This window comes from Odocoileus virginianus, chromosome 10, assembly GCF_023699985.2.
Source record: "Odocoileus virginianus isolate 20LAN1187 ecotype Illinois chromosome 10, Ovbor_1.2, whole genome shotgun sequence".
Taxonomy (NCBI): Eukaryota; Metazoa; Chordata; class Mammalia; order Artiodactyla; family Cervidae; genus Odocoileus; species Odocoileus virginianus.
The window spans coordinates 58,088,656-58,110,902 of record NC_069683.1 but is presented as its reverse complement, the minus strand read 5'-3'; the positions used below and the strand labels follow the sequence as shown (position 1 = coordinate 58,110,902).

The 22,247-nt window shown below is 42.2% G+C and overlaps 1 protein-coding gene across 1 annotated transcript in view; it reads right to left on the bottom strand.

Annotated features, from left to right (window-relative positions):
- Positions 1 to 15,884, bottom strand: part of SLC35F2 (solute carrier family 35 member F2) — a 61,420-nt gene extending 45,536 nt beyond the window's left edge. Inside the window, exon 1 of the mRNA XM_020891383.2 lies at positions 15,706 to 15,884. Within this exon, the coding sequence (XP_020747042.2) occupies positions 15,706 to 15,803 (98 nt within the window). The 5' untranslated portion in view covers positions 15,804 to 15,884. The remainder of the gene's footprint in view (positions 1 to 15,705) is intronic.
- Between the last annotated feature and the right edge of the window lie 6,363 nt (positions 15,885 to 22,247).

Sequence of the window (22,247 nt, the reverse complement as noted above, 5' to 3'; positions counted from 1 at the left end):
AGAAAAGGCAGAGGAATCAGAGACCAAATCACCAGCATTCATTGGAACACAAAGAAAGCAAGGGAACACCAGAAAAAGCATCTATTTCTGTCTCATTGACTATCCTAAAGCCTTTAACTCTGTGGATCACAATAAACTGTGGAAAATTCTTAAGGAGATGGGAATATCAGACCACTTTACCTATCACCTGAGAAACTTGTATGCGGGTCAAGAAGCAACAGTTAGAACTGGACATAGGACAATGAACTGGTTCAAAATTGAGAAAGGAATACAAAAAGCCTGCACATGGTCAACTTGCTTATTTAAGTTCTATGCAGAGTCTATCATAGGAAATGCCAGGCTGGATGAATCACAAGTTGGAATCAAGAATTCTGGGAGCAATATCAACAACCTCAGATATGCAGAGGACACCACCCTTGTGGCAGAAAGCAGAGAGGAACTAATGAGCCTCTTGATGAGGGTGAAAGAGAGTAAAAAAGCTGGCTTAAAAGTCAATGTTCAAAAAACTAAGATAATGGCATCTGGTCCCATCACTTCATAGCAAAAAGAAGGAAAAAGTGGAAGCAGTGGCAGATTTTATTTTCTTGGGCTCCAAAAATCACTGTAGACGGTGACTGCAGGCATGAAATTACAAGACACTTGCTCGTTGAAAGGAAAGCTATGACAAATCTAGCCAGCATGTTAAAAAGTAGAGACATCACTTTGTCAACAAAGGTCTGTCTAGTCAAAGCTATGGATTTTCCAGTATTCATGTACAGATGTAAGAGTTGGGCCATAATGAAGGCTGGGAGCCAAAGAATTGATGCTTTCGAACTGTGGTGCTGAAGAAGACTCTTGAGAGTCCCTTGGTCAGCAAGAGATCAAACCAGTCCATCCTAAAGGGAATCAATCCTGAATATTCATTGGAAGGACTGATGCTGAAGCTGAAGCTTCAATACTTTGGCCACCTGATGCAAAGAACTGACTCATTGGAAAAGTCCCTGATGCTGGGAAAGATTGAAGGCAAAAGGAGAAGTGGGTGGCAGAGGATAAAATGGTTAGATAGCATCACCAACTCAATGGACACTGGATTGCAGACAAAGTTGATCAGTAGCCATCCTGGATTAAAACACTTTCATCATTTGCTGGGAAGAATGTGAGCAAACTCCGGGATACAGTGAAAGATAGGGGAGCCTGGAGTGCTGCAGTAAATGGAGTGTCAAAGAGTCATACACAACTTGCAAACAACATATCGAAATTAAGTTAAATAATAATCCTGTATTAAATATTTAAGATGTTCATTTGTATATAACTATGAGTGGTTTCTTCTGTTAATGAATCCTTCGAACCTAAAATGAAAATAAAACTTTCTACAAAACAGGGCAAGCTTGAGGGCTGCTGCTGTTTAGACACTATGTCATGTCCAACTCTTTTGCAACCAACCCCATGGAATGTAGCCTGCCAGGCTCCTCTGTCCACGGGATTTTCCAAGCAAGAATACTAAAGTGGGCTGCCTTTTCCTTCTCCAGGGATTGCCCAAACTAGGGACTGAACCCATGTTCTTGCTTGGCAGGAGCATTCTTTACCACTGAGCCACCTGAAAAGTGCCTGTGGAGTCTGCACAAACTCCAAATAGTATCATCACTAAATTGTAGTACACCCAGTTTGTGTCTGAAGAGCTGGTAAATTTGTTGATGTGAGAAAACCACAACCACCACCCCCACATTTGTTGCCAGAAATATTGAGTTAGGAAAATACAGTTTTTTCCTTTGGGCAAAAGGGATTTTGCAGATGTAATTATGGTTAAGTACCTTGAGATGAGTCCTTAAAAGGAAGACCCTTTTCCATCTGTGGTTGAGGGAGGTATGACTACATAAAAAGAGTCCAAGAGAAGCAAAGTTTCTGGTTTTGAAGATGGGATAAGGGGCCAAAACCAAGGAATGCAGGCACCCTCCAGAAAGTGAAAAGGCAAGGCTATCCACTCTCCCTAGAGCCTCCAGAGAAGAATACAACCCAGCTGATGTCTTGCTTTTTAGCCCAGCGAGACCTGTGTCAGATCTCTGCCCTAAGGAACTGTAAGATAATAAATCTGTTGCTTTCAGTCACTAAATTTGTAGTAATCTGTTATAACAGCAATAGAAAACTAGGGCACCAAATCAACTTAGTTGCATATGACACTTAAAACAATATTTGAATCATAATGTTATTTAACTCTTTACACCCAACCCAATGAATGGCCTTAGTAACAAGATAATCACATCAAGTAAAAAGCCTATTAAGTAACTGCAAACCAAGTTGATCAGGACCCATCCTGGATTCAAACACTTTCATCATTTGCTGGGAAGAAAGTGAAACCATGCCATCAAACCAGAAACTACTGAACTAGTTTTATGTACATGAACAAAAGTACAGTTGGAAATCCAGAAATTTCCTCTTACATATCATGTCCTGCATGACTCTAAGTTAGTCAGGAATACAGGGAAACATATTAATATTCACCCTCTATACAATAAGAGGGAGACAAATGCCAATCACTGTACTGAGCTTTTCAATATATTAACTTAACAGATTTTCATACAAACCTAAAATGTAGGTATTATTTTGCCAAAGTTCAAAGTCCTTTAACCAAGTTATGACAAATAAATAGTAACACTAGGAAAGTGAAAGTTACTCAGTCATGTCCAACTCTTTGCAACCCCATGGACTGTAGCCCACCAGGCTCCCCTGTCCATGGAATTCTCCAAGCAAGATTACCAGAGTGGGTTGCCATTTCCTTCTCTGGGGAAACTTCCCGACCGAGGAATAAAGCTCGGGTCTCCTGCATTACAGGCAGATTCTTTACCATATGAGCCACCAGGGAAGCCTTGCAGTAACACTAGATTAAAATTCAAATAAGATTCTAAAGCCTGTGTTCCTTCCGTTCTGCTATGCTAAGAAAATGAAATAATTGTGGGAAGAAAGATAGTAAGAAGGGTGCACAGTTCTAGAATAATTATCCCTCAATTCCTACAGCATTTTCATTGTAACTCTCCTTCCCATTTTCTACATTACGTGTGTAGTGTCTTCTATTCCTGTTTCATTTGTTTTACTAGATTATAAATGCAGAAAGTGTATCATGGAGATTTTTGTGCCTTCCTCTTATATTCATATAATATTCAGTACTGTTACTATTGTTAGTATTTTTAGTACTATTGTTAGTATTGTTACCACTACTATTATTACTGTTTACAGTAACAATATCTGACACTTGTTGAGTGCACATTTTTTACCAAGTGCTGTTCTGACAATTTTGTAATTCTAATACATGTAATCCTCCCAACAATCCTATAAGGTAGGTAATATTTTTTTGTGATTTATAGATAAAGAAACTGAAGCACAAGACATTAAGCAACTTGCCCAATATTATACAGCTAGGAAACTAGAACCTGGGGAGCAGCCCAAGCAATGTGGCTTATAATAACTGTACAGTACTGGAGGTTCTGTAGCCCTCTCTCCTTTATCTATGGAGGATACATTCCAAGAATCCCAGTGGAAAAAAAAAAAAAAAGAATCCCAGTGGAAGACTGAAAATGTATATAGTACTGAACCCTACACACACCATGTTTTTTCCTATACATATATACTCACAATAAAGTTAATTTATACATGAAGGAAGAGATTAACAACAGTAACTAATAACAGAATAGAGCAATTATAACAATATATTGCAGTAAAAGTTATGTGAATGTGAGCTCTCTCAGAATATTTTACAGTACAGATTTAATGTGTTTTCCATCTTAATCTTAACTAAGCACTTATCACACACTGTGGCTGTAACTTTTATTTTATTTTGCTCTATTTGGGTGCATCGGGTCTTGGTTGCGGCATGTGGGATCTTCGTTGCAGCACAGGGCCTCTAGCTGTGGGCTCAGAATTTGCTACAAGTGGGCTCTCCAATTGTGGTGAACAGGTTCTGGCTCAGTAACTGTGGCACGTGGGCTTAGTTGCTTTGCAGCATGTGGGATCTTAGTTCCCCACTCAGGGATCAAACACACGTTCCCTGCATTGCAAGGCGGATTCCTGATCACTGGGCCACCAGGGAAACCCCTGCGGCTGTAACCTTTGCAGTTTGAGACGCAACAGCAAAGCAAGCACACATTTCTTTTTCCTTCTTCACAGTTTCACAGGAGATTCATTCTTACCATACATCTTAGCAACTTCAACAGACAAGTGTTTTTCCTCATTAAACAGAAAACTTGCACCATTTTAATTAAAGAAAACACCTGATAGCTTTTCTGTGGTATTTCCAAACTGCCAGCATCACTACTCTTGCATCTGTGGACCATTTTTAAGTAATATAATGGTGACATGAACACAAAAATAGTCGATCTGATAATTGAGATGCCACAAGAGACTAATGGGCAGGACAGCAGAACAAAGGGATGAACCAAATCCCAGGTGGATGCAGCAGACAGCACAGGATTTTACCACACTACTCAGAGCAGCACGCATCAGAACTTATGAACTATTTCTGGAATTTCCCATTTAATGTTTTCAGGCCTCAGTTGACCATGTGTAACTGAAACCAAGGACAACCAAAAATAAACCAGCATTTATTTATTAGGGGCTCAAAATAGCTTTCTTATTATCCTAACAAGATTGAGGAGACAATAAAAATAACTGTGTCAGGTGTCATACTAAGTGCTTATATATGTTGTTTCATTTAAATCCCATAAAAGCTTTTGTGAGAAAGGGATTACAACTGAATAGGTAAGAAACTGAGTTTCAGCCGTTCTGAGTTTGTACTTTCCCATCCTACATATTACTGCTCTGATAATAACAAAAATAAAGTATACAACATTGAGGATTATGATACCATGCAAGGAAATCAACTGATACAAATTACCTTGAAACTCTAACAATGAGCATTAACACATCCATTTGATGATATGTTCCACAATTAATTATTTTAATAAGGGGTGTTCTAATGAAATTAAGAAAGACATAAAATCTATTTATGGTATCCTCCCTCTGCCCTCCAATTTTGATTGGCTGAAAAGAGAAAGTCTGAAACACATATTCAATTCACCTATTCTCTTTGGACACAGATCAGAGAAACGAGTGTTACGGCCTACAAGGGGGAGGTTAAAGTGAAAGTCGTGTGTGACTCTTTGCGACCCCGTGGACTATAGCCTACCAAGCTCCTCTGTCCAAGGGATTCTCCAGGCAAGAACACTAGTGGGTTGCCATTCCCTTCTGCAGGGGATCTCCCCCACCCAGGGGTCGAAGCCGGGTCTCCTGCATTGCAGACGGATTCCTTACCTGCTGAGCCACTAGCGAAGCGAACAAGGGGGCGCTGGAGAAGCTGTGGGCAATATGCAGAGGATGTGGCCTCTACCTCTTGGATTCTCCCTCTCCCCAGACTCCTGTGTGAGAATTCCAAAAGGGGCAACCCATGTGAAACACCCTCCAAGGTCAAGAAGAGGAGCTCCAGGACGGCTGGCCAGTTGGGGACAGGGATGGGGGAAGGGTAAATTCAGAAGGATGGGATTAGTACTGGGTAATTAGTGCACTGCAGTTTCAAGTGTCTAGATGGCTAGACTTTAAAATCCTGTGACAGATGTACAAGCATATCTCTACTCAGCCCAGTCTGGCAAAGGCAAGGAAGAAAACAGACTAACCCTGTTCTCGATGAGCAATCAAGAAGCCACCACCCATAAAATTTTAAATTCCTAATACTGCTTACCCACTGAGGCTGAGGCTGAATAGGAAGTTTTGAAGAACTGTTCTTTTTAACCATTGGAAAATCTAAATGTACATCCCTTATGGATTATCAAAACAAAAACACAGATTTCAAAACTTGAGGATTTTGTTTTTTTGTCTGTTTTGTGTTTTAAATGGTAAGATGTAATCCTCGAATGAAGAAAAGCAACTGGTCTGAATTTAGAAGAACGCAATCAACAGCGACAGCAAAGCTAAGAGACAGGCACAGAATCCCACTGAGGTTTGGGCTCCTGGCTCCATCTGCTTCTCTGCTCTCCGTGGTTTGGCACTTGAACCCTCCTTGAATTCTGAGAAGTCATAAATTTTCCTTTTTACCTACAACAGTGGTCAGCTAGATTTCTCTAACAATCAAATTAATACACTATTCAAACACCAACCAGACACCAAAAGAAAACAGGAGTCTAAGCCTGAAAGTTCCTGAGGACTGGGTCTGGGAGGGGAAGGGAGGTGTAAAGGAGTGAGTCATGACAGTCTTTCAACATTCCACAGGCCTTAAACCAGAAAAACTCACTCCCCTCCTGAGTCTGCTTCATTTGCTCCTAATTTATGCCTGCCAGCTCTGAACCACTCTCAGCCTTTTCAACTGGAACTGCCAGTATCAGGCAGGGAGAAGCAAATGAGCATTAGTGGGGAACCTGATACAAGACCCAATTTTTTAAGCTCTCAGGTAGCATCTTTAAAATCTATGTAAATTGCATTGTGTATGTGTTTATGAAAGTCACTCAGTTGTGTCTTTGCAACCCCATGAACTATACAGGCCATGGAATCCTCCAGGCCAGAATACTGGAGTGGGTAGCCTCTCCCTTCTCCAGGGGATCTTCTTAACCCAGGGATCGAACCCAGGTCTCCTACACTGCAGGCAGATTCTTTACCAGCTGAGCCATAAAAGAAGCCCATAGAGACACCACTTGATATAAAAGTAATAGCAAAAGATGGGTATTTCACAGATAATATGAGTATTTCTCAAAACTGGAAGCAAAGCCAATAAACATACACAGAGACCCAGCTTCATTATTGATCAGGGATACACAAATTAAGATACTCTTTTACATTCACTTGATTGTAAAAATCTTAAAGTACGATAACATCAAATGTTAGGATATTTGTTTCATAGGATTTCTCATATTCAGCTGGTGGGAGTATAAGTTCATATAAACACTTTGGAAAAAGTTTGGCATTTATTTTATAAAGTTGAACAATCACATACCCTCTAATCCAGCAGTTCCTCTCATAGGTGTATGTGTGTGTGCGTGTGTACGTATTAAAGAAGCTCTGACAAATGATCAATAGGAGACAGTAGAAGAATGTTCCTAAAAGTCCTATTCATTATTACAAAACACATAGAAAAAAGCCCAAATGCCTTTCAATGGAATGAGAACATAAAAAGTGGTATACTCACAGGAAAGAATATTATATGAAGCAAAAGGGAGTGTTTTGCAGCATCAGGCAAGCATACAGATGAATCTTAGCAATGTGATATGGGGGGTGTAAATAAATCCCAACAGATTATTCATAACATACCCTTTTTACAGTTTTTTTTTAAGATAATAAAATATGTTTTAGAAACGTATACAAGTACAAAACTATACCAAAGTGAGAGCAAGGAAATGGTGAAAGAAGGATTTAGGATGGTGATTATCTTTGGTTGGGAAAGAAGGGATAGTGTGAAATGAAATATTTCCTGCCATATCAGCTAGCAAGAAATGTCATTGCTATCTGTAATTCCAGCCCTCCAAATGTGAATTTCTGAGCCCTGCCAACAAGTGGCACCACTTTCTACCCAAGGAACTTAAGGAGGTTACAGCCATCAGCGATTACAGTCCTCCAGTATGAGCTGGGGAGCCATAAGGGAATTCAAGAGAGAAAAGAATACTTTTGTAAAATTGCAGGATGCTGGCCCCAGATAGCTGAAATGCATAGGAAAGAAAAGACTTCAATAATCCCAGAGTCTTGCATCTTCCCATACATAGAAAGGTGGTAAATTCCTTGATACCCGGTTTCCCTTACTTAACAATAATCTTTGATGGTCAGACTGCCTCACCATTTTGTTGCAAATTTGTATATTGCCTGACTCCCTCTCCTGCCTCCTCAGAGCAGTTTTTCAGGGCCTCTGAGATGCTGTCTCCTGGGCTAGGAGTCCTAAACATTCCCACCGAGTGAAATATTCTCTACTTTCAGGATGTGACTAATTTTTTAGTCAACAGTTTGAAAGAGGTGGATGGAAATTACCATCACAATTCCAGTTTTAGGGCTGGTAGTAGGTATGTAAGAACATATTGCATGCAAAAAAATTAGTCATTCATGGGCCAACTATGAAAGCATGTCATGTGCCAGGGATTATGATTAATACACTTCCATGCAACTGGAATCTAAAACATAAATGATGCTCCAGGAACAGAATTATATTTATCCTGTGACTTTATATTCTCCCTGGCACCCCAAGGGGATACGAACAGCCCAGAGCAAAAATTCTAGGGGGCAAAATTGTCCCGGGCTTGATTTTTCTGTTTGGTACCCAGCTCAGAGGAGGCAGGGTCACCACAGTGGTAGCAGTCCAGGCGCTGGGACCAGACTGACTTGGAGGAGATGAAACCCGGCTGCTTTCCTTACTGTTGTGTGACTAATCCCGTTGGGGAATAAGACTTAACCTATCAGTGCCTCAGCTTCCAAATGTGTCTAGAGGACTGGCAATGCCAGCATAACACTGCAGAGGATTACTGCGAGGATTACATGAGTTAATCCACATGATGTCCTGGAATAGTGAGGTTGTTCTAGGTATACTAGGTAAAGTTTACTCAACAAAGATTGACTTTTAACAGTATTTTATCTCTGACTTGACACCACAGTGAAAAGTGTAAGAAATATTCTCCTAATGGATATGTTAGGGGAAGCACACTTACTGAAACCACCTACCCTGGCCAGGCACCAGAGTAACCATTTGCATGAGTTATTTTACAACAGGAAGTCCTAGTAAGAAACATGGAACTAATAAGCCACCACCAACCAGTTCAGCAAAGGTCAAAAGGAGACACCACGTGTCAGACCACTTCCCAGAATCCTTCTCACAGGCATCTGACTTGGTTGACCAATGTGTGCACCACCAGGAAGGACTCTGAGTCAGAATGGTTGGCCAAAGACAACCCAGAAATTAATCCCATCACCATAAACCCTCAGACAAGTCACATGATAGAGTGGTTCTCCTGGGTTCCCTTATCCTACTGCTCTCTGCACGGGCGTCCTTCCCCAGTAAATCTCGTGCTTTGTCAGCATGTACGTCTCCTTGGACAATTCATTTCCGAGTGTTAGACAACAGTTCTCTTGGACCCTGGAAAGGATCCCCCTTCCTGCAACTGATACATGTCTATGTATGGCTGAGTAGCTTTGCTGTATACCTGAAACCATCACAACATTATCAGTCAGCTATACTCCATCATAAAATAAAAACTCAAAAAGAAAAAATATTCTGTAGTCCCCTTTTGCAGAGCACTACTCTGGGAAGCTCTAAATCACATAGCATAGTAATACCAGCCTCAAGCTCTCAGTAGGATTTGCTGGGCTGAAGAAACCAAGTCAATACGTTCCTTAAATACTCTGATTTCCAAGAAACGACTAGAAAGAAGCCTGAGATTCAAAGGTGGTTTTTAATGGAATCTTTCTCTGCATTATTGTCATAAATAACCAAATTTTCATGACATATGACTTATCTGATGACTTTAATTAACACAGACCCCTGTAACCATCTAAAAAGAGGTCCCACAATCTATAGACTTAAAGTTTTTATAATTTATTAAAATAAAAATCATTTAAATCTTTATACAGGGCCTATTTATACTTTGACTATGAGCAGTTCTAAGAAATGGGTTTTATAGTTTCTACAGCAGTAATAGGTTAGAAGTCATAATCTAGAAAAATGTAGACTTTTAGATATGCTCAATACAGAAAAAAATCATGTGTGACAACTATGAGAAAGAAGTCTGAAAAAAATATGACAAAATATTAACTCAAATGGCCTCTTAGCATATTATGACTACCCAGCAGAATAATTTTAATTATCATAATCATCATAATGATGATCCTGAATCATTAAGAAAAGGTACTATTTTGAATGCACTTTGTTTATTAAAAGGCAAGTAGTCTCATTTCCATTTTAAATATACCATTAAGACTTCTAAATGATGGACTTTTTCCTTGGTAAAATCTCCAGAATTAGTTGCAAATGGACTCACTAAGTAATTCAGTAGGTTGGCCTAACCTAGACAGTTGTTTGATACAAACCAATTAAATGGTGAAGAACTGTTGCCCAAAATTATGACAACAGAAGTGAGTAATCCATTACATAAACAGTGCCCCTTTCATTGGGTTTAAAAGTAAGTCTTAATATTTTTTAAAAAGTGAGTCAAAAGTTACCTGTAAAATTCGCCTGCATGAAATACTTCATTTTCTCTGATGTGCCTCAGTAAATAATAATATAAGGAAGCTTTATAACTTTTTAACAAACTTACCAAAACTAATGTACACAAGCAGTTTACCTTGAGAGGCAATTCACTTCTTCCATAGCTGTAGCTCGTGAAAACTACTTTTTTGTTACAGTATGGTAACATAATGAGTTAGGAAAAAGGTACAGAAGAGCATAGAGGAAGGGCACCCAACAGAGAGACAGCAAGGCGCCAAGGAAGAAGACTGCGTAACTTAGTGCTGTCTACGAAGAGTCTTTAAGCAGCCACGAGGTCAGACAGGAAAGCATTCCAGGAGGGAGGTAAGAGTATAAAGACATGGACTATGACGTGTGGCAGCAAGGGCCTCAGCGGCATGCCGGTGTTGCTGGCCCACAACGTGAGAGATGGACGTCCTGGGACCTGAGCCCGAAGAGCAAAGCGGGCCAATAATGAGTCCACTTATAAAAGGGATCTAGAATAGTCAAATTTGTAGAGACAGAATGTAGAATGGTGGTTTCCAGGGGCTGTGGGGAGAAAGGGATGTGGAGTTAGCATATAACAGGTTCAGGTTTTCTGTTTGGAATAATTAACAAGTTCTGGAAATGGAGAGTGGTGATGGATGCACAACATTGTGAATATACGTAATGTCACTGAATTAGACACTTAAAATGGTTAAAATGGTAAACTTTATATTATATATATTTTATCATAATAAAAATCTCTAAAAATATAATAACTGTGTTCAGGTAAGAAGACAAAGGAGGGAGGAAGGGGTGGGGGAAGAAAGAAAAGGGAGAGCAGCAGCCAGAAGCAGTACCAACAGCCACAGCTTGAGCTCCATTGAGTAACCAGCGGCTCTCAGCCTTTTTTTAACTGCAGAACCCTGTCTTCAAACATCTTGCACAAAAGTTCAACTGTAAAACAGGCAAAGCCACAGACCAAGTGGGAGCCAAAGGCCAGCCCAGGAGCCCACCAGCTTCTATTTCCCATCTTGCCCCCATAATGGACCCAGAGGAAACTTCAGTACCCCCCCCCAAGAGCTTCCCCAAATTGCAAACCACTGTGCAAGTAATGGGAGGAAGCCTAAAGGTTTCACCCTCAACACGGCGCAGTGAGATTTCTGAAATAGTACTGCAAAACAGGTTAGTTTAGAATCAAATGATTCTACAGTCCATGGGGCTGCGAAGAGTTGGCAACTGAACAATGACATGAATCAAATGAAACTATCTCATCTTTGCCTCTCCCTGAGGCAGGAGACAGTTGGCCCACAATTAGGCACTTACAACTGGCCACCTGTTTACATTTCTTAGAGCAAGAAAAAGATGGGCTTCATGCCAGACACTTACAACCAGTCTCCTGTTTGCTAAGTGAGACACAAGTCTGACTCTTTGCAACCCCATGGACTGTAGCCCACCAGGATCCTCTGTCCATGAAATTCTCCAGGCAAGAATACTGGAGTGGGTAGCCATTCCCTTCTCCAGGGGCTCTTCCTGACACAGGGATCAAACCCGAGTCTCTTGCATCTCCTACAAGGGCAGAAGGATTCTTTACCACTGCGCTACCCAGGTTCAATTCCTGGGCAGGGAATTAAGATCTGAGGCCCCTGCTCACAGCTGCCTCTGTGAGATCATCAACAGCAATCTGCCCTCAGGCAAATTACTTACCTGCTATCAAAGGGAAATGAAGTCGCTCAGTCATGTCCGACTCTTGGCAACCCCATGGACTGTAGCCTACCATGCTCCTCCGTGCTTGGATTTTCCAGGCAAGAGTACTGGAGTGGGTTGCCGTTTCCTTCTCCAGGGAATCTTCCCGACCCAGGGATGGAACCGGGGTCTCCTGCACTGTAGGTAGACGCTTTACCATATGACCCACCAGGGAAGTCCAACCTGCTATCAAAGGGACTAAAAAACCTTTTTATAAGGGCTGATGAAATGTTAGTTAGAAGCCTATCCCTTCTCCAGCCGATCGTCCCAACCCAGGAATTGAACCAGGGTCTCCTGCATTGCAGACGGATTCTTTACCAACTGAGCTATTAGGGAAGCCTGAAGGACACTTTATTGGGGATAAAATTCTCATTTGATGGCAGTTATTGGTGCCCTTCAGTGTTATTTGGCATTACTCTGGTTCCTCTGTAATGAGATGATTCAGGGTAGGTGAAGGCATGAAAGTGAAGAGGAACTAATGACAGAAAGTAAAGAGGAACCAAAAAGCCTCTTTTAGTTGGCTTAAACTAGTTGGCTTAAACCTTTGGAGCCCAAATAAAAGTCTGACACTGTTTCCTTTAGTTGGCTTAAAATGTTGGCTTAAACCTCAACATTCAGAAAACTAAAATCATGGCATCTGGTTCCATCACTTCATTGGAAATAGATGGGGAAACAGTGTCAGACTTTATTTTGGGGGCTCCAAAATCAATGCAGATGGTGATGGCAGCCATGAAATTAAAAGACGCTTACTCCTTGGAAGGAAAGTTATGACCAACCTGGATAGCATAGTAAAAAGCAGAGACATTACTTTGCCAACAAAGGTCCGTCTGGTCAAGGCTATGGTTTTTCCAGTGGTCATGTATGGATGTGAGAGTTGGACTGTGAAGAAAGCTGAGCGCCGAAAAATTGATTCTTTTGAACTGTGGTGTTGGAGAAGACTCTTGAGAGTCCCTTGGACTGCAAGGAGATCCAACTAGTCCATCCTAAAGGAGATCAGTCCTGGGTGTTCATTGGAAGGACTGATGCTGAAGCTGAAACTCCAGTACTTTGGCCACCTGATGCGAAGAGTTGACTCATTGGAAAAGACCCTGATGCTGGGAAGGGTTGGGGGCAGGAGGAGAAGGGGACGAGAAAAGATGAGATGGCATCACCAACTTGACGAACAGGAGTTTGAGTAAACTCCAGGAGTTGGTGATGGACAGGGAGGCCTGGCGTGCTGCGATTCATGGGGTCGCAAAGAGTCGGACATGACTGAGCAATTCAACTGAACTGAACTGAACTGAAGGCATGAATGGAAGCTATGACAAAAGTGCAAGTAATGATAAAGGTCTGAACTTAAGTAAGACAATAGGGATTGGAGGAGGAGGTGAACTCCAGATACTTTCTGGAAGTGCTGTCAAGAACAGAAATAAGCACTGGCAGCCATCTCATATTCCTGCAAATAAACCTGAAGAAAGGAGCAGAGATAAGCAGGAATAATCTTTGGGCTATTCCTAGAACTGTTGGGGGGGTGGGGCGGGGAGGGAGAGGAATATACCCTGGGGCAGAGAACAGCCAGAGGCCACGTGGAAGGCTTTTAAAGTCCACCCTTACCTCTTCCCTACGCTGCATTACTGCCCATCCCTGTAACAACTTCCTGCAGTGCTGAGAAGTTAAAAAGGTTCAGGCTTTCTAGCCCGGAGCCATTCCTCCACCCAGCTCCCTCAAGCTCCTAAGGTAATGAGCTACTTCACCTCTTGAAGTCTAGTAGAAGTGATGAGTTTTAACACTAAGAGTTTAAAATACTAAATATAAGAAGTACTGGATATTGGGCAAAATGCATTTTTCTGATTGCTGGGTTAGACAAGGAAAAACTGCAAATCAGAATTTATGTTTGGACAGTTGCCAGAGGTAGGACTGAAAATCTTAATGAACAAAAGAGCTCTGCCAAAAAAAAAGCTCCAGCCCAAGACCCTCAGAATAAAGATCAATAAAGGAAAGATTATAGAGAGTGTGGTAGAGTGGAAAGGAAGTCTCAAGAACTCTAGTCATCCCTTATTCATTCATTCATTTGTGGGATTTGGGGGGGTGGTCTGAATTTCTGCTGTCAAGGACTTTGTCCATCAGGAATGTAAGATGCATACAAATAGCTATCACACAGGGAAGAAAATAAAAATCAATAAGGGAGGCACAAAAAAAAAGTGTGTTTAGAGAGAGAAGAAATCTCATGTCTAGGAAGCTATGAGATATTCCTGGTATTAATAAAATAGAACAGATTTTGAAAATATTAGAACATTAGGGGAAAAAAATATTGCTCATCTTTCTTATGTCTTGCTAAACTAATCTGCTGTATAGCCTGTCTTGTCTCGGGGTTGCTGTTATCTCCTAAAGCAACACCACACCTTCCTATTACCCAAGAACTGGGGCCTAATGATGAATAAAACTAACCCATGAATAGTACCATGAACCAAGCTGTCTGCCACTCCTGTGTAGTCAGCCACTTAATCTCCACAATATCACAACAAATAGGTACTGCTATCATCCCCATTCTACAAGTGAGAAAACCGGGGCACAGAGAAGTTAAATGATTCATCCACAGTCAGTCAGCTGGTAAGTGGCACAAACAGAATTTGAGTCTGTGCTCTTAGACATTACTCTAAGACATGTACTCTTAGACACTGCCTCCCAGCTGAGAACTTCTGGCTAAATTATCAGGCATACCGTATACTGCTGGATAAAGCAAGGTGATTTTTGGCCACCTTTCCCCTTTAAACATATACAGCTATTTAAAACCATTCTTAGTTACATGACAAAAAGATATACACCATTACTGATCTAGTTTTGAAAATGGTATGACTTTTCAAGACATAATTTTCACAACATTTTATGAAAAATTCGATTTGTTAATCTGAAAAAGAAAAAAAAAAATGCCTGTGTCATAATGAGCCAGTAGCCAGGAGCACTTAAGATCAGTTTAGGCTGGAGTGGACAGGCATCATTCCTTACAGGTCGTTGCATGGCCTTGCGAAATTGGTTTAGCTTTCTTTGTTTCTCCATCGACAAAGTAGGGATAACAACAGTGCCATCTCATGAAGTGGTAAGGATTAAATAATATTATCCATAAAAATTCCTAAGCACAGTACTTGACTGTGAATGCTCCATGAATGCTGGCTTTCATTATTTAAATCCTGAGTTCTCTCTATTTCCAGGATACAAGTCGGCCACTGACCACACAAATGCTTTCCCCGACCCAGAGTCTCTCCCAATCCCTTAAACACACTTCTATTTTCTACAGAGCATGGAGACAACAGAAGCAGCTTCTCTGGACCCTGGACCCAAAGGTGGCTGCGTCGCCTCTCATCTCAGCCCAAGGAAGGAGCTGGCTCTCGACTACCTCCAGGCGGCACCAGAAAACTCAACCCCGATTTTTCACTTGGGTGAACTCAACTGTTAGTGGACTAGGCTCCGCAGCAAAGGAATGTGGACACAGGCTCCAGGGAGAGGAGCTCGCCCACCTACCAAGCCCGAGGGTGGGGACCCCTCCTACACAGCATCCCCGGGGGCTCTGTCCCCTGCAGGCTGGGAGGCCACCAGGGACAGACCTAACGATGCCCAAAGAGTTAATTTCCCATCAAATCCTCTGAAACACATCCCCGCGATTTCTAAGAGGGAGCCCGGGGAGGGACCCCAAGCGTTCATAAAGCCAGTAAGGAGTAACACCCCTGCGGCACGTGTTGAGCCGCCTGAACCAGTTCCCCCAACGCGCGCGGCCGCCGAGTCCGAGCCGGGGTGCTCCCTGCGGCGCCCGCAGCCCAGCCGGCCGCGGAGCACTGCCCTCCACTCACCAGGTGAAGAGTCTGCCCTTGATCCAGAGCAGCAGGCTGGCGGAGCCCGGCGCGTGCGGCTCCCGGCCGCCAGGTCCCGCCGGCGAGGCGGCCTCCATGGGAGCCCCGCGGTCTCCCACGGAAGCGCCCGGAACCCCTAGAAGTGCCGGGTCCCGGAAGACGGGAGGCGGCGCTTGTGCGGCTGGCGGGGGCTCGGCTCGGCCCGTGGGTCCGCGCTCTCGCTGTCGCCGGCGTCCCTCGCTCACCTCTGCTGGGCGGACTTGTTCTGCGGCAAATCATTAACTGTCAAGGCCCTGGGGCCAGACGATCCATCAGCAGATGACGGTCTGGCACCTCCGAGGGCAAGCAGCAGCAGGAGAAAGGGCGCTTTTTTTTTTTTTCCCGCCTTGGCAGCGGAGCTTCACTGCTGGGCGACACCCAGTATGCATTTCAAGTTCTTATGGTCCTTTATTTAAAATCAGCAAAAGAGGTGAATCGAGGTTATGCCAGCGTGCTAACCTAAGAAGCAGTCATTTAGCTACTGCCGCCAAAAGCTTGATTCAATATGTACCAATCACAAACAGAAATAGGGAGACAGCTCCATAGAGAAGGAAAGAGTGGCTTGCTTTCTTTACCAGGCAAACGGGGAATCCAGAAGGCTAGCGTTTCTAGAACAATGCCCCCGTCCCTGGTGAATAGGTAAAGGTTATATAGTCTGGCAGAGGAGTGTGATAAGGCTCAAGGCAGTAAAACTCTTGCTTTCTTCTGCAAAGTTTTACAAGGGTGGGGTTACTGGCAAGATTAAGGTGTGTGTAGAGTCCAGGTTTACCCTTGGAGTAAGAAATGAAGACGGGCAAAGGTTAACCAAGTCTTGCCAAGAGAACTGGTCATAGCAAACACCCTCTTCCAACAACAGGAGACAACTTTACATATGCTCACCACCAGATGGTCAATAAGAAATCAGATTGATTATATCTTTGCAGCTGAACATGGAGAAACTCCACACAGTCAGCAAAAACAAGACCGGGAGCTGACTGTGGCTCAGATCATGAACCCCTTATTGCAAATTTCAGACTTAAAATTAAAAAAGTGGGGAAAACCACTAGGCCATTCAGGTATGACCTAAATTAAATTCCTTACCATTATACAGTAGAAGTGACAAAAAGATTCAAGGGATTAGATGTGATAGACTATCAGTTCAGTTGCTCTGTTGTGTGCTACTGTTTGCCAGCCCATGGAATGCAGCACACCAAACTTCCCTATCCATCACCAACTCCTGGAGCTTGCTAAAACTCAGGTCCATTGAGATGGTGATGCCATCCATCTATCTTATCCTCTGTCACCCCCTTCTCCTCCCACCTTCAATCTTTCCCAGCATCAGCGTCTTTTCCAATGAGTCAGTTCTTCACATCAGGTGACCAAAGTATTGGACTTTCAGGTTCAGCATCAGTCCTTCCAATGAACACCCAGGACTGATCTCCTTTAGGATGGACTGGTTGGCTCTCCTTGCAGTCCAAGGGACTCTCAAGAGTCTTCTCCAACACCACAGTTCAAAAGCATCAATTCTTCAGTGCTCAGCTTTCTTCACAGTCCAACTCTCACATCCATACATGACTACTGGAAAAACCATAGCTTTGACCAGACAGACCTTTGTTGGCAAAGTAACCTCTCTGCTTTTTTTTTTTTTTCCTCTCTGCTTTAAATACACTGTCCAGGTTTGTCTTAACTTTTCTTCCAAGGAGTAAGCGTCTTTTAATTTCATGGCTGCAGTCACCATCTGCAGTGATTTTGGAGCTCAAGAAAATAAAATCTCTCACTGTTTCCATTGTTTCCCCGTCTATTTGCAACAAAGTGATGGGACTGGATGCCATGATCTTAGTTTTTCTGAATGTTGAGTTTTAAGCCAAATTTCATTCTCCTTCTTAAATTTCATCAAGAGTTTCTTTAGTTGTTCTTAACTTTCTTCCGTAAGGGTGGTGGTGTCATCTGCATATCTGAGGTTATTGATATTTCTCCCAGCAATCTTGATTCCACCTTGTGCTTCATCCAGCCCAGCATTTTGCATTATGTACTCTGCATATAAGTTAAATAAGCCAGATGACAATCAGTCTTGATGTGCTCCTTTCCCGATTTGAAACTGGTCTATTGTTCCATTTCCAGTTCTGCTGCTTCTTGACCTGCACACAGATTTCTCAGGAGACAGGTCAGGTGGTCTGGTATTCCCATCTCTTTCAGAATTTTCCAGTTTGTTCTGATCCAGAGTCAAAGTCTTTGACATAGTCAATAAAGCAGAAGCAGATGTTTTTCTGGAACTCTCTTGCTTTTTCTACGATCCAACAGATATTGGCAATTTAATCTCTGGTTCCTCTACCTTTTCTAAATCCAGCTTGAACATCTGGAAGTTCACGGTTCATGCACTGTTGAAGCCTGACTTGGAGAATTTTGAGCATTACTTTACTAGCGTGTGAGATGAGTGCAATTGTGTGATAATTTGAACATTCTTTGGCACTGCCTTTCTTTGGGATTGGAATGAAAATTGACCTTTTCCAGTCCTGTGGCCACTGCTGAGTTTTCCAAATTTGCTGGCATATTGAGTGCAGCACTTTCATAGCATCATCTTTTAGGACTGGAGATAGCTCAACTGGAATTCCATCACCTTCACTAACTTTGCTCATAGTGATGCTTCTTAAGGCCCGTTTGACTTCGCATTCCAGGACGCGTGGCTCTAGGTGAGTGATCACCCCATCGTGATTATCTGGGTCATGAAGATCTTTTTTGTATAGTTATTCTATGTATTCTTGCCTCTTCTTAATATTTTCTGCTTCTGTTAGGTCCATACCATTTCTGTCCTTTATTGTGCCCATCTTTGCATGAAATGTTCCCTTGGTATCTCTAATTTTTTGAAAGAGATCTCTAGTCTTTCCCATCCTATTGTTTTCCTCTATTTCTTTGCACTGATCCTTGAGGAAGGCTTTCCTATCTCTCCTTGCTATCCTTTAAAACTCTGCATTCAAATAGGTATATCTTTCCTTGTCTCCTTTGCCTCTAGCTTCTCTTCTTCTCTCAGCTATTTGTAAGGCCTCCTCAGACAACCATTTTGCCTTTTTTGCATTTTTTTTTTCTTGGGGACGGCCTTGATCACTGCCTCATGTACAGTATCACAAACCTCAGTCCATAGTTCTTCAGGCACACTGTTTATCAAATCTACTCCCTTTAGTCTATTTGTCACTTCCTCTGTATAATCATAGGGATTTGATTTAGGTCATACCTGAATGGTCTAGTGGTTTTCCCTACTTTCTTCAATTTCAGTCTGAATTTGGTAATAACGAGTTCATGATCTGAGCCATAGTCAGCGTCCAGTCTTATTTTTGCTGATTGTATATAGCTTCTCCATCTTTGGCTGCAAAGAATATAATCAATCTGATTTCAGTATTGACCACTCTGATAGATAGAGTGGGTGAAGAACTATGGCCGGACGTTTGTAACATTGTACAATAGGTGGTGATCAAAACCATCCCCAAGAAAAAGAAAGGCAAAATGGTTTTCTGAAGAGGCCTTACAAATAGCTGAGAAAAGAAGAGAAGCTAAAAGCAAGAGAGAAAAGGAAAGATGTACACATCTATTTGCAGAATTCCAAAGAATAGCAAGGGGAGATAAGAAAGCCTTCTTGGGTGATTAATGAAAAAAAAATAGGAGAAGACAATAGAATGGGAAAGACTAGAGATCTTTTCAAGAATATTAGAAATAACAAGGGAAATTTCCTGCAAAGATCAGTACAATAAAGGCCAGAAACTGTGTGGACCTAACAAAAGCAAAAGGTATTAAGAAGAGATGATAAGAATACACAGAAGAACTATACAATGGAGATCTTAATGACCCAGATAACCATGATGGTGTGATCACTCACGTAGAGCCAGATATCCTGGAGTGTGAAATCAAGTGAGCCTTAGGAAACATCACTACAAACAAAGCTAGAGGAAGTGATGGAATTCCACCTGAGCTATTTCAAATCCTAAAAGATGATGCTGTGAAAGTGCTGCACTCAATATGCCAGCAAATTTGGAAAACTCAGCAGTGGCCACAAGACTAGAAAATGTCAGTTTTCATTTCAATTCCAAAGAAAGGAAGGCAATGCCAAAGAATGTTCAAACTATCATACAATTGTACTCATTTCACATGCTAGCAAAGTAATGCTCAAAATTCTCCATGCAAGCCGTCAACAGTACCTGAACCAAGAACTTCCAGATATTCAAGCTGGATTTAGAAAAGGCAGAGGAACAAGAGATCAAATTGCTAACATCCACTGGATCATAGAAAAAGCAAGAGAATTCCAAAAACACATCTAGTTCTGCTTCATTGATCACACTAAAGCCTTTGACTGTGTGGATCACAACAAATTGTGGAAAATTCTTCAAGAGATGGGAATACCACACCACCTGATGTGCCTCCTGAGAAACCTATATGCAGGTCAAGAAGCAACAGTTAGAACCAGACATGTAACAGTGGACTGGTTCCAGATTGGGAAAGGAGTACAACAAGGCTATATCTTGTCACCCTGCTTAATTAACTTATATGCAGGGTACATCATGTGAAATGCCAGGCTGGATGAAGCACAAACTGTAATCAAGATTTCTGGGAGAAATATCAATAACCTCAGATATGCAGATGACACCACCCTTATGGCAGAAAGTTAATAGGAACTTAAAGAGCTTCTTGATGACAGTGAAGGAGGAGAGTGAAAAATCTGGCTTAAAACTCTACATTCAAAAAACTGAGGTCATGGCCTCCAGTCCCATCACTTCATGGCAAAAAGATGGGGAACCAATGTATACAGTGACAGATTTTATTTTCTTGGGCTCCAAAATCACTGCAGATGGTGACTGCAGCCATGAAATTAAAAGATGCTTGCTCCTTGGAAGAAAAACTATGACAAATCTGGACAGCATATTAAAAAGCATATATATCAGTTTGCCAACAAAGTCCATCTGGTCAAAGCTATGGTTTTTTCCATTACTCAGGTGTGGATGTGAGAGTTGGATCATAAAGAAGACTTATCACTGAAGAATTGATGCTTTTGAACTGTGGTTTTGGAGAAGACTCTTGAGAGTCCCTTGGACGCTAAAGGGATCCAACCATTCCATCCTAAAGGAAATCAGTCCTGAATATTCATTGGAAGGACTGATGCTGAAGCTGAAGCTCCAATACTTTGCCACCTGATGCAAAGAGCTGATATTATAAAAGACCCTAATGTTCAGAAAGATTGAAAGCAGGAGGAGAAGGGGACAACAGAGAATGAGATGGCTGGATGGTATCACCGACTCAATGGACATGAGCTTGAGCAAGCTCTGGGAGATGGTGAAGGACAGGGTAGCTGGCGTGCTGCAGTCCGTGGGGTCATAAAGAGTCAGACTGAGCAACTGAACAACACCAACTGACAAAATTAAATTGTGTGCAGACTCTCAGGTGGCCCCTCTCCTAATGTAGGATGAGCCTCTCTGGTGTCTTTAATCTTGTCTTGGGTGGTTTCAAGGCTGCTACTTCCTTGATAAGCAACTGTATGAATCTGCTGTTTGAAACTCAGGGGAGGTCTTGGAAGCTGCAGTCTTGTGTACAAGAAATGAGGGAACAAAAGGCCTCCATGCCCCGAAGCCCCACAGGGCCCTGCTCAGCATCACTACAGCCTCTACTGCTTGACCTCTGCTAACTTGAAAGGACCAGCTAACCCTTCCCCTGACCTAGTCTTCCTCCCTTTGACTAACTTATAAAAAATATTTACCATCTAAAAGAACTGAAGATGCTTTAGTTCTGTGTCTCTTTTCTACTGAAAACACAGGTAAAATCTTGTATCGTATCCTTAAAAGGATCCTGGAAGCATGTTGTTGACTTTAAAAATAGTCAGAATGTAAAAGCTGAGAGTTATGTTTTATTAGGTGCAAACTTTTAGGACTTCAAGCCTGGGAGACAGTATCTCAAGCGACCCTGAGAGAACTGCCCTGAGAGGCACAGGAAGGAACCAGATTATACAGAAGTTTTACAGCACTGGGGAGGTAGTCTGAACATCAAAAGATTATTATTATTTAAAGAAAACCAGATTATCCCAAATTAAGGGATTTAGGGCTTATCTATGTATGGGAAGATATAAGAGTCTGGGCTCATTGAAATTATTGCTTTCATATGTATCTCAGCTATCTGGGGGCAGTAACCTGTGTTTTTTCACTCTTGAGCTTCCTTGGTGTCTGTGTAGGGAGTGGCTGCAGTCTGATGGCTGCTAGATCACAGGCGGTCTCCTTCCTCTGCGCTTAGGGCCCACCAGCTCATATTGGAGGGATGCTGGTTGTAAGATGTTTACTTACTAATATGGCAGGAAATAGGTGTGTCTCCTTCCTTACAGGTGTGTTCATTTTGCCTTTCAACATTCAGAATTGTCTCTGAGGTGTCAGAGAAGAGTGCCAACCCCTGGGACTCAGCTAGGATGCCCTGGGCCTGGGTCATGTCTTCCCATGATTCTTCAGGCCCTTGGGACTAGGAACTGGAGTCATAAAGTTCCTGATTCATTGACATGA